At 39.2% G+C, this 12,655-nt stretch overlaps 1 protein-coding gene across 1 annotated transcript in view; it reads left to right on the forward strand.

Annotated features, from left to right (window-relative positions):
• The window catches only part of LOC125240509 (dynein axonemal heavy chain 5), a 110,825-nt gene that overhangs the window by 92,383 nt on the left and 5,787 nt on the right, over positions 1-12,655 (forward strand). The window contains exons 28-42 of the mRNA XM_048148400.1: positions 583-782; positions 1,041-1,516; positions 1,719-1,930; positions 2,543-2,767; positions 3,369-3,541; positions 4,532-4,687; positions 5,923-6,133; positions 6,443-6,637; positions 6,858-7,154; positions 8,238-8,356; positions 8,526-8,887; positions 9,480-10,466; positions 10,547-11,039; positions 11,128-11,770; positions 11,846-12,640. Of these exons, the coding sequence (XP_048004357.1) occupies positions 583-782; positions 1,041-1,516; positions 1,719-1,930; positions 2,543-2,767; positions 3,369-3,541; positions 4,532-4,687; positions 5,923-6,133; positions 6,443-6,637; positions 6,858-7,154; positions 8,238-8,356; positions 8,526-8,887; positions 9,480-10,466; positions 10,547-11,039; positions 11,128-11,770; positions 11,846-12,640 (5,544 nt within the window). The remainder of the gene's footprint in view (positions 1-582; positions 783-1,040; positions 1,517-1,718; positions 1,931-2,542; positions 2,768-3,368; positions 3,542-4,531; positions 4,688-5,922; positions 6,134-6,442; positions 6,638-6,857; positions 7,155-8,237; positions 8,357-8,525; positions 8,888-9,479; positions 10,467-10,546; positions 11,040-11,127; positions 11,771-11,845; positions 12,641-12,655) is intronic.

Raw genomic sequence — 12,655 nt, forward strand, 5'->3', positions numbered from 1 at the left:
TGAAATCTAGGACTGAATGAAATGTTTACTGAACGATAATAAATCCGCGAAATTCAAAATTTACTCCTGTAAGTACTTGCAGTTATCATAGTGTTTCTGTTAGATAAATCAATTATTTTGAAGTTGCTAGGTACCAAAGGAAACGAAAAGTTATCCACCACCTGTATCCCATAAAGGGGTAGGCAGAACACATGAAGCTACTAAAGCTTTAGTGCCACTCTTGGCAAATAAGGGGTTGAAAGAAAACGAAACTGTGACATTGCAGTGACAGGTTGCCAGCCTCTCGCCTACGCCACAATTTAACCCATATCCCATAGTCGCCTTCTACGACACCCACGGGAAGAAAGGGGGTGGTGAAATTCTTAACCCGTCACCACACAGGCTCGAATTATCTTTATCTTAATATTTATCGTGCTGGTAGCCCAAAGATACATATATATACCGAGTTACTTTTTAATTTATTAGATAAATAACGCTCACGAAAATTTAAATCTATGAGATCTGATGGGTTGGTAAACAATACAGTTTCGCATAACCTCATTTCTATTGATATAATCGTAATCTTATAATTTTGTATTCTAGGATATCTGCATATCAGCGATGAAAGAAAAGGACATAGAAGCCAAGCTCCGGCAAGTTACCAACGAATGGTCCATCCACGAACTGACGTTCCAAACATTCAATAATCGCGGAGAGTTGCTTCTACGAGGTGACACCACGGCGGAGACTATTGGGCAGTTAGAAGACAGCCTTATGATTCTGGGGTCTTTGCTGTCTAATCGGTAAATATCAGGTGGACAGAGTCTCGCCGCAGTTTTGGTATGGAATCCTAAAAACAGTTTATAGCAGGTACAAGATAATCTTATGATTATAGGCTCTGACAAGAGTGATCAGTAAATCAGTGAGTACTTTTGTAAAACATAAGCTAAAAAGTACATCTCATCTCATTGGTAACCCAACTGGATCTTTTAAGATTACTTATACCTACTCTTCTTATGCAACTGCTTACAAAAATTCAAACGATATGTTTGTATTTACAGATACAACGCTCCATTTCGAAAACAAATTCAACAATGGCTGTACGACCTCCAGAACACCAACGAAATCCTCGAACGGTGGCTCCTCGTACAAAACATGTGGGTCTACCTTGAAGCAGTCTTCGTTGGCGGTGACATCGCGAAACAATTGCCGAAAGAAGCCAAACGATTCTCGAAAATCGACAAATCTTGGCAGAAGATCATGCAAAGAGCTCATGAGACTCCTGGAGTAGTATCCTGCTGCGTAGGAGATGATCTACTCAGGCAATTGCTTCCACATTTGCAGGAACAGTTAGAGTTATGCCAGAAAAGTCTAAGCGGGTATTTAGAGAAGAAAAGGACCATGTTCCCTCGGTTCTTCTTTGTGTCGGATCCGGCACTTTTGGAGATTCTTGGACAGGCGTCGGATTCGCATACGATACAGAATCATTTGCTGTCCATCTTTGATAATATACGATATGTGAAGTTTCATGATATTGGTTAGTACTGAGGCTTTTATTAATCCTTTTGACACCTCAGTAATTTGATCAATGTAGGTCATTTGGTCAAGCCTACTGAAACAAATGAACCTATTAAATTTTTTATAAGAAAAATCTTTTAGCAAGCTCGGGAGAGTTAAAAAACCAACACTATCTACATTTAAATAATATTTACTCATAATTATTTTTTATACCATTTCAGAGTACAATAAAATGATAGCCATAGTATCTTCCGAAGGTGAGGAGATCAAACTAGAGAGACCGGTGAGAGCCGAGGGCTCAGTGGAGACTTGGCTGACATCACTCCTGCAGTCAGCACAGAGCAGTCTCCACTCCATCATCAGGAACTCTGTGTCGTTGATTAATGATCCTGGCTTCAATCTGCTGATGTTTCTGGATAAAATGCCGGCACAGGTGAGCTCTCCATTGATTTGATATTCCTGATTTTAGCTGCAAATTATGAGGAACGATTTTTGGCATATATTGTGTGTAGATTATATAAATTTATATGCTTGGAATTTTAAGCGGTACCTAAGATATTTATCTTAAATTATTCAAGATTAGCTTAGTATTTATCAGTAACTTACTATTTGTTATTGAATTCCCTAAGTCAGTTGCTCCTAAGTCACACCCCGCAGTAACAATAGGTTCTGCCTTAGTTTATGAATACCCTTAATATTTACATACCTTAGTTCGTCGGTGTATCCGAAACGCCGAAAAATAATTATTATAAATGGGAAAGTGTACGTCTGTTTTTTTTGTCCGTATTTCACGGCAAAACGGAGCGACAAATTGACGTGATTTTTTAAGTGGAGATAGTTGAAGGGATGGAGAGTACACAGGCTACTTTTTGTCTCTTTCTAAAGCCCCACAAAAATGAAGGGTAGACATTTGTATGGAGCATTCCGCAATTTTCAACTCGAGCGAAGCGAAAACTAGTTATTTATATGTTTAAAAAATAGTAGGTAGGTATCTAAATGATTAAAGAACTTGACATCTTTGATAACCTTAATTTATATCTTACAGGTAGGCCTTCTCGGCATCCAAATAATCTGGACTCGTGACGCTGAACTAGCCTTAATGCAGGCTCGCCAAGATAAGAAGATAATGATGGAAACCAACAACAAATTCCTCGAGCTGCTAAACACCCTCATTGATCAGACGACTAGGGATCTGCTGAAGATCGAGAGGATAAAGTTTGAGACTCTGATCACCATCCATGTGCATCAGAGGGATATTTTTGATATGCTGGTGAGTTTTCCTTCTCCATAAATTCATGGTAAGCAAGTAATTAAAAGAGGTTGTATAAACCTGAGTTGCGGACCTAGGACGCTAGTGTGATATAGCTTATCGCGTCTTTCAATGTGTGTGAAACGGATGCACCGACTCGATAAGCTATATCACATTAGCGTGATAGGCGCGTTGGACAGGCTTAACATATTGGACTAAGGGCCAGTTGCATCGAACACGGCAGAGGTCTATGGAACTTCTCATGAAATATAGCGAACGTTTTGACGGTGACAGACGGTTTGCTGCAACCGACCCTAACTATGATAACTACGATGATAACTGTGATGGAGACAACATGGAGTAACATGAAGTATTTTACTCGTATTAGTTAATTATAGTAGGACGCCGAAATGTAGTTTGCTATGAAGCGTTAAAGTCAAATCAGGTAGTGAATTAACTGTAGTTTTAATGAAATCTATTTTTTTTCTTTTACTTTAGTAATTTTATTAAAAACGCCCCATCTCGTAAGGTTTACTCTTATTTGCATTGATACTCGTAATTGTTGAAATGGGTATGACAACTGCAACTGCTATAATAATTCTGTTGTCTCTTCGCCTTCCAGTGCCGACTGAACGTCAGGTCAGCCAGCGACTTCGAATGGCTGAAGCAATGCCGGTTCTACTTCAAAGAGGACGCCGACAAGACCTGGGTGTCGGTGACCGACGTCACCTTCATCTATCAGAATGAGTACCTTGGCTGTACTGATCGACTTGTCATCACGCCGTTGACTGACAGGTAAATTTATGGGTAATATCTAATCAGGGTTGTAAATGGCTGTTTTTTTACACCCGTCTGTTTTTAACCCCCGACGCAAAAACGACGGGGTGTTATAAGTTTGACGTGTCTGTCTGTCTGTCTGTGTGTGTGTCTGTCTGTCTGTCATCGTAGCTCCCGACCGGAAATCCGTATCCGATCCGTAAATGTATCTAATGAAATGAGAATCTCGCAAACGTTAATATTGCCAATCGAGAATATTCCAAATTGGTAACTTTCTTTGATTTTCTTTGACAGAATACTACCTTATGTGCTTATGTCTCTATGACAGTAACTTAAATTAGGCATAGGTACGCATCTTATCAACATCATGACCACAGAACTTTATTTATATAGAAGAAACAAGTTTATCTATTTGTATAGGGGCCGAGCGTGTCAAATTTTGTACTGAAGTTGTTTCTTGCCTGTAATTTTAAATATGTCTCAGGCTCTTGATTGTTCATAATTTTTGTGTTGTTGCAATTGAATATCACGTAACGAGGCATTTTTTATGTTTTGATTAACTTCAACTTACAAAAATTGACGCCCGAAAGCTGCAAGCTGCTTGGATTTCACTGTTCATTTGACCTTAGATACGTTTGCTTGGTCTATGGTATATATAACATCTGTGATCATGACGTTGGTCTTCTACTAGCTGCTTTACTCAAGCTTTCGTTACCTTTATCTACTTCAAGCATTCACCATTTTCTTTCACCTTGAACCTCATCAAAGACATAAATATGTAACTCCGTATAGACAGGACAGACCTTTCGGGATGCTCGGCTAGATGGCGCTAATATGAATATTTGACATTTTCACACTTATCAAGCTAAAAATATGGACCAAATTGTCAAAACTGAGGTTTAAAAGTTTTAAGCCTGTGTCGAGAGATGGCAGTCTATGCACTGTGATTACACATTTTACTTTGACAGTAACTCTCTGTAATACTTGATCCTCTTTGACCTGTTGCAGATGCTACATAACTCTAGCCCAAGCGCTGGCTATGAGCATGGGCGGTGCGCCCTGCGGCCCTGCTGGTACCGGAAAAACAGAAACCGTCAAGGACATGGGCAAGACTCTCGCCAAATACGTCGTCGTGTTTAACTGCTCCGATCAGATGGATTACAGGTTCTAAACATTTTTTCGTGTAAAAGTTTTTCGTCTTGAACATTCTTTGGATTGAAACAATGGACAGGCTTAAGCTGATCAGTGGAACTATACCTCAAGTGTGCGGCCCCGCCGGTACCGGTAAGACTGAGACCGTCCAGGACATGGGCATGGGCAAGACTCTCGCCAAATACGTCGTCGTTTTCAACTGCTCTGATCAGATGGATTAGGTTCAGGTTCTTTATGCTTGTTTGTACTAAGTTGGAATTTTTGCCTATGACGTGATGGTAGAAATGATATCTGAAAAAAACCAAAACCTGTAGGAGGAATTATGATGAAAGAACGTTAACTATTGCCAGAAATTTTTAAGGGTGCTTTCAAAAAAAACGTCAAAAGAATGTAAAATTGATAGTTTTAGTCGGTGAAATACTGCACTTTCCGTTATCCAATAGATTTATTTAATTCAAGTTTCAGTTAGAACATCTTATTATCTTGATTTTTATAAGACTGGATTTTTGAAAACTAACTCACTAAATTAATTATGATTTTTTTTCTAATGCACGTTTAGAAAAACTCACGTATAGAGCTGAATTAGTCGATCTTATTTGTAAAATTTGGACAATTTTGAATACTAAAACAGGTAAATTTATAATTCGTATATCCTGTACTACAATCTTCTCAGACTACATTTTTATTATAAGGTTTTGAAAAAGAGTAAACGAGGCTAAGACGAATTCAATTTTTTTCAGAAATTACCTAAAATTAAGTGACATTTTCTTTGAAAATCTACATCACATCGAAGTAATTTTTGTACTTAATTAATCTGCAACGTTTACTTAAATTGCTGTTATGCCTTAGTGATTACAAATTGCTATTATTTATTTTTGGCAATTTTTTGAAAACGAGCCTTCATCGGTACAATTATTACCATTTTTGGACATTTTCTCATATTTTGTTAGACCAAGTAGAAAAAGTCCTATAGTTTTAACTATAAAACTCCCGTGAGACTCATACATATTTAAAAATATTTTTAAATAAGTGATATATATTTGTAAACTACTCGCAAAGCCCTTTAATTTGATACCACACACGGTATGATGAAGCGCTCGGTTGCGATTTCACTGTTTTTCACACGAAAGCCCTCTTAAGTACATACTTTCAAAGTTGTTGCAAAAAATTATCGGACACTGTTCTGTTTTTAGCCTACATTGTGAGATAATATATGTTTTTTTATCGTTCCTTTCTGACATTCCCAGAGGTCTCGGCCGGATCTACAAAGGCCTCGCCCAGTCCGGTTCCTGGGGCTGCTTTGACGAGTTCAACCGTATAGAGCTACCAGTATTGTCTGTAGCAGCGCAGCAAGTGGCCGTGGTGCTGGCTGCTAAGAAGGAGAAGAAGAAGACTTTTGTGTTCACTGACGGGGATACTTCGGAGATGTGTCCGGAGTTCGGGATATTTATTACCATGGTAAGATTGTTTTGTGATGAGATTAGTATTAATTTTCGGAAACGGAGCAGAGGACAATTGCTCAGAGATGTAAGGTTACAAAAAGAGTTATTTGATTAAAGAAGTATTCACTTAGATTTTGTATTTTTAACTCTCGTATTCAAGTAATCAATTTCACATTAGTCGCTGACTGTGAATTTCAAATAGCTTGCAAATGCACATTTTGATTGGAATTGGTTAGATTTGTCCTTCAATAACTTGATTTGCATTTATCTTTTAAAAACAGATTTTTTAAAGCTTAAGTTCTTATAAATGAGTAAACTATTTCAGAATCCCGGCTATGCTGGCCGTAAAGAGTTACCCGAGAACCTAAAGATCCAGTTTCGGACAGTAGCTATGATGGTGCCTGACCGTCAGATCATCATCAGGGTCAAACTGGCCTCCTGCGGGTTTTTGGAAAACATTACACTGGCCAGGAAGTTCTACACGCTGTACAAACTGTGTGAGGAACAGCTTACTAAGCAGGTGACTTGACTTTATATCCTGTTATGCACCTAATACATGCCTAGGTAGCCAGAGCGCCAAATATATTGTAACACACCTTTGTTGCTATAGGTAATCATAAAAATGTGTTCCGGTATATTAAGCGCTCTGCTAATCACGTCTTTGAAGTCACTGTGCATTATATCAAAGGGATGCCCTTTTTAAGACCTAAAGTAAAATACCATCTATCTGTACTTCCTAGGTCCACTACGACTTCGGTCTCCGCAACATCCTCTCGGTCCTTCGCACCCTCGGAGCTGTCAAACGCGTCAACTCCAAAGACAACGAGAGCACCATAGTGATGCGAGTACTCCGTGACATGAACCTCTCCAAGCTCATCGATGAGGATGAACCGCTCTTCATATCGCTGGTGGCGGATCTGTTCCCGAATCAGGCGCTGGAGAAGACGACTTATCCTGAGCTGGAGGAGGCTATTAGGAAACAGGTGGACGAGACTGGGCTGATCTGCCATCCGCCCTGGCTTCTCAAAATCATCCAAGTAAGACATCTCTTTCTAGTATCTGAACATCAACCGGTCAAGAAAATCCGACTTCAAAGATACCTACCCGAAATTACAATAGGAACTTGACTGTTCTTAAAATAAAATATTTTTTCTACTCCCGTCCTGTTATTCGTGAGTTACAAGGTCGTGCATAGAACTTTAAAACCCTACATAAAAGATGTCAGGACAAGTCTATCTTGTCTATACCCTGAAAACATTTAGTAGCAGTAGCACGATATAGCTGTTACAGTTCAGTAAATACATTGCTACCAACTTAACAAACCAATTCGCAGAGTCGAGACTCCTTCGTTTTCTGCTGCGTTCATTGGCGACGCGTCGAACCGCATTCAAATGTATGAGAACTCGATTCAACTCGGCTCGATTCGTCTTAGTGGCCAGGCTTCAAAGAACCATACCATAGACAGTTTTATTTTCATGTTTGCACTCAAACTGCATATTCAAAATGGTAGGCGGTCCACTAGATAACTAAGATGACTGAAAGTAGGTATTTGTTGATTTATAATTTTCTTTCAAAAAAAGTGCTTGGTCGTAGAAAAAGTATTGTATGCAACGGTGTTTAACTGAGTCAAAAAATGCTCGTGGCGTCTTTATTAACAATTTTCGGCTTCGCCTCAAATTGTTACCCACGCCACTCACCTTCCTTGACCTCTTTTAACCACCAGTTGCATAAAATACTATTATACCATGCACGAAATAAAGCAGATAATTATTAGACAAACATGTACAGAAGTTATTTTTAAATCGAATTTCTATTTAATAAGTCAGGTAAAAATATATAAAGTAACTGAATTGACCGTGACGTCACTCAATTCGATTTCATATTAATTCCATATTAGGAAGTCGTTCATAAATATTCGTTTTGACAGTTGATTTGACTAGGAGGCGAGTTAGGAGAAGCCTATTACAACAACCAACGAGCTTTCCTTACTCTGTTGTTCTTTGACATTTACTTAGACCTGTTTGGTATTGTTTAATTTGTAAAAGGTAAGTTACAGGGTAGTAAAATAGCAAGTAATAATCCAAATACTTAAGGTAACATTTTTACTTTTTTCATTTCAGCTGTACGAGACACAGCGTGTGCGTCACGGCATCATGACACTCGGACCGCCCGGAGCTGGCAAAACTACCTGCATTCACACCCTCATGAACGCGCTCACTGAAACTGAGAACCCACATAGGTTTGTATAATGTTATTAGGTTACAGGGTACAAGAAAATACAATAGGCATGTCACCCCAGTCACTCAACCCGATAATTATACCTACATAATAACAGTGCGAATAATTCCAGTTTATATATCTTCTGTAAAGATTAGTACGGTGTACTTATGATTTTATCAATTTTTCAGAGAAATGCGTATGAACCCGAAAGCTATAACCGCCGCTCAGATGTTCGGACGTCTCGATGTAGCAACCAATGATTGGACTGATGGAATCTTCTCAGCCCTATGGCGTAAAACACTCAAAATGAAAGAAGGCGAACACGTGTGGCTTGTCCTCGATGGCCCAGTCGACAGCATATGGATTGAGAACTTGAATTCTGTACTTGATGATAACAAAACTTTGACACTGGCTAATGGTGATCGCTTGACCATGTCGCCTACTTCGAAGATTCTGTTTGAGCCTGAGAATATTGACAATGCTTCGCCGGCTACCGTTTCAAGGAACGGTATGGTGTATATGAGTGCTTCGGGATTGGACTGGGATCCAGGTATTATATCATTTTACTTGCAATCTAAATTTTGATATTTTGTCAGTAGTTTTTCGGTGAAGGAAAACATCGTGAGGAAACCGGACTAATTTCAATAAGGCCTAGTTACCCTTCGGGTTGAAAGGTCAGATGGCAGTCGCTTTCATAAAACCAAAGAGGATCGAGTTTCTAGAGAGTTACTGCCAAAGAAAAATGTGTAGTCACAGTGCATAGACTGCCATCTCTCGACACAAGCTTAAAACTTTTGAACCTCAGTTTTAACAATTTGGCCCATATTCTTAGATTGATATGTGTTAAAATGTCAAATATCATTATTAGCGCCATCTAGCCGAGAGTCCCCCAAAGGCAATCTAGCCCACCGTACCTTTTTCTCTATGGTTCCGAGGTACGTTTATTTCTTAGACTATCTGTATATACGGAGTTACGTACCTATATGTCTTTGGTAAAACTAATGTCTACGCCAAATCTTGGGATTAGTTGTCAAAGGTAACTTTGTAATGCAAGGAAAATGATGATGGCTTGCAATCCTAAAATTTATGCTGTGTTACCTACTAACAGTACATTTTCAAAAGTGTCGAATCTCTCGTTCCAGTTCTCCGTGCTTGGCTGAAAACTCGCTCAGAGAGGGAATTAGAAATATTTGGCACGCTTTTTGATCAGACATTTCCAAACGTCTACACATGGTGTACTCAAAACCTCGTATTCAGCATGAGGGTGCTTCAAAGTAACATCATACTGCAAATGCTTAGTCTCTTAGAGGGACTTGTTCCTCCACAGATAGAGGAAACTGAAGACCCTTCAGCAAGTAAATCTGTTAATGGAGATATTGATGACGAAGAGGAAAAAGAGAAAACTGAGGAGATTATACTTTTTACTCCTGAACATTTGCACAAAGTATACGTGTTCACATTAGTTTGGGGCTTTGGGTCGCTTCTAGAAACCAAAGACAGAATTCAGTACGATGCGTACCTAAAACAGAATTTTGCAGAAATCTTAGATCTACCAAAACACCCCAATAATAAACCTTCGATTATTTTCGACTTTTATGTTAAACATCCTGGAAAATGGGAGCTGTGGGATGATTTGGTGACAAATTACCTATACCCAGATACAGCATCACCGGATTATGCTAGTATCTTGGTGCCGATAGTGGATAACGTCAGAATAAACTACCTCATCCACTGTATAGCTAAACAAGGTAAAGCGGTGCTGTTAATCGGAGAACAAGGCACTGCAAAAACTGTCATGATGAAAGCCTACATGAAAAATACTAATCCAGAACAGTTCATGGGTCGTTCTTTTAACTTTTCTTCAGCTACTAGCCCTTATCAGTTCCAAAAGACTATTGAAAGTTACGTAGAAAAACGCAGTGGCATGACATTTGGACCACCAGGGGGTAAGAAGATGTTGGTGTTTATCGACGATATAAACTTGCCACAGATAAATGAGTGGGGTGATCAAATTACGAATGAAATTGTTAGACAGACTATGAGCATGAATGGTTTCTACAGTCTGGAGAAGCCTGGAGACTTTACGACCGTTATTGACATTCAGTTTCTTGGCGCCATGGGACAGCCAGGTATTTCTTATTTATTTATTACCTATTAATATTAGATTTAAATGTGTATAGTGAGTCGCTATATCGAACGTTTGTTTCAGGTGGTGGTAGAAACGACATACCGTCTCGTTTGAAGCGCCAGTTTGCGATATTCAACTGTCCTCTGCCTAATAACGATGCTATAGACAAAATATTTAAAGTTATCGGTGAAGGCCATTACAACGCCAAGCGAGGATTTACTGTAGAGGTCCGTAACCTTATTAAAAAAGTGATTCCGTTGACCAGAGAGCTGTGGATGAGAACAAGACTGAACCTTTTACCGACGCCGGCTAAGTTCCACTACGTCTTTTCTCTTCGGGATTTGTCTAGAGTATGGCAAGGAATGGTTGGAACACTACCGACTGTTATTGAATCAGAGAAATGTCTAATGCTGCTGTGGAAACATGAGTGTTCAAGAGTATTCTCCGATAGATTCACACATCAAGTTGATAAAGACTGGTTCAACAAAGCTTTGTATGAAACGTCAGACGAATTATTAGGTGTGGAATACAAGAAAATGATGGAAAGTGAGCCTGTATTTGTAGATTTTATGAGGTAAGGTATTAAATGTTACATCAATACACCGTCCAGTGTTTATAGTGTCAATAATGTTAAAACGACTTAAATTGGTTCTGTTTTACAGGGATGCACCGGAACCAACTGGTGAAGAAGGTGAAGACGCCGACATGGAACTGCCAAAAGTGTATGAACCCGTATTTGAGTACAGTGAACTCCGAGAACGATTAGAAATGTTCCTGTCCCAGTTCAACGAAATGGTCCGTGGATCGGGCATGGATTTAGTTTTCTTCCCCGATGCTATGTTCCATCTTGTGAAAATATCAAGAGTGATCCGACACCCAAGAGGAAATGTAATGCTCGTCGGAGTAGGAGGCTCTGGAAAACAATCCCTCACAAAACTATCAACTTTCATAGCTGGATACCGATCTTTCCAAATAGCACTTACAAGGTCGTACAATGTTGGTAACTTCCTCGAAGACCTAAAGCTACTTTATAGATCGTGTGGCGTCCAAGGCAAAGGAACAACATTCATTTTTACTGATTTGGACATCAAAGAAGAAGGCTTCCTTGAATATTTGAACAATATTCTATCGTCCGGTGTTATATCTAATTTATTCACCAAAGATGAGCAACAAGAAATTATTTCGGAACTTACGCCAATTATGAAGAGAGAAAATCAAAAGAGAACCCTCAACAATGAATTAGTCATGGAATATTTTCTCAATAGGACATGTCAAAACTTACACGTTGTATTATGTTTTTCACCGGTAAGTAGCAATTTGTGATAAATATTAACAGTTGGTACAAGTGATACGATATGCTAACTTTCTTATTGGTTTTAGGTCAGTGAAGCCTTCAGATACCGTGCACTTCGTTTTCCAGCTCTTATTTCAGGCTGCACTATTGACTGGTTCCAACCGTGGCCAAAGGATGCCCTTGTTTCAGTAGCTGATCACTTTTTGACAGAATTTGAAATCGAATGCACAAAAGAAGTTAAAAAAGAGCTCGTCACGGTATTAGGGACTATTCAAGATGTTGTTTCGCAAGTGTCCGCAGAATACTTCCAAAGGTTCCGTCGATCGTCACACGTTACTCCTAAATCATATCTCAATTTTATAGGAGGGTATAAAACGATTTACCAAATGAAGCAAAAAGAGCTAGGCGATGGCGCCTTGCGCATGGACACTGGTTTAGAAAAACTTCGAGAAGCATCCATATCCGTTGAAGTTTTGAAAAAAGATTTGGCGGTAATGGAGCAAGATTTAGCATTGGCTTCAGAAAAAGCAGATCGAGTGCTCACTGAAGTAACAGAAAGAGCAATGCAAGCTGAAATAGTAAAGAATCAGGTTCAAATAGTAAAAGAAAAGGCAGAAGCTCTTGTAGCTTACATTGCCGAAGAAAAATTAAAGGCAGAAATTAAACTAGAAGCAGCTAAGCCAGCGTTAGAAGAAGCTGAAGCCGCCCTCAATACCATAAAGCCGGCGCATATTGCAACAGTAAGAAAGTTGGGAAGGCCACCACATCTAATTATGAGGATCATGGATTGCGTATTGATATTGTTCCAGAGAAGATTACACCCACTCATTCCAGATGTAGCTGCACCGTGTCCTAAGCCTTCGTGGGCAGAGTCACTTAAGGTAAAGTACTGACAT

This window comes from Leguminivora glycinivorella, chromosome Z (genome assembly GCF_023078275.1).
Source record: "Leguminivora glycinivorella isolate SPB_JAAS2020 chromosome Z, LegGlyc_1.1, whole genome shotgun sequence".
Taxonomy (NCBI): Eukaryota; Metazoa; Arthropoda; class Insecta; order Lepidoptera; family Tortricidae; genus Leguminivora; species Leguminivora glycinivorella.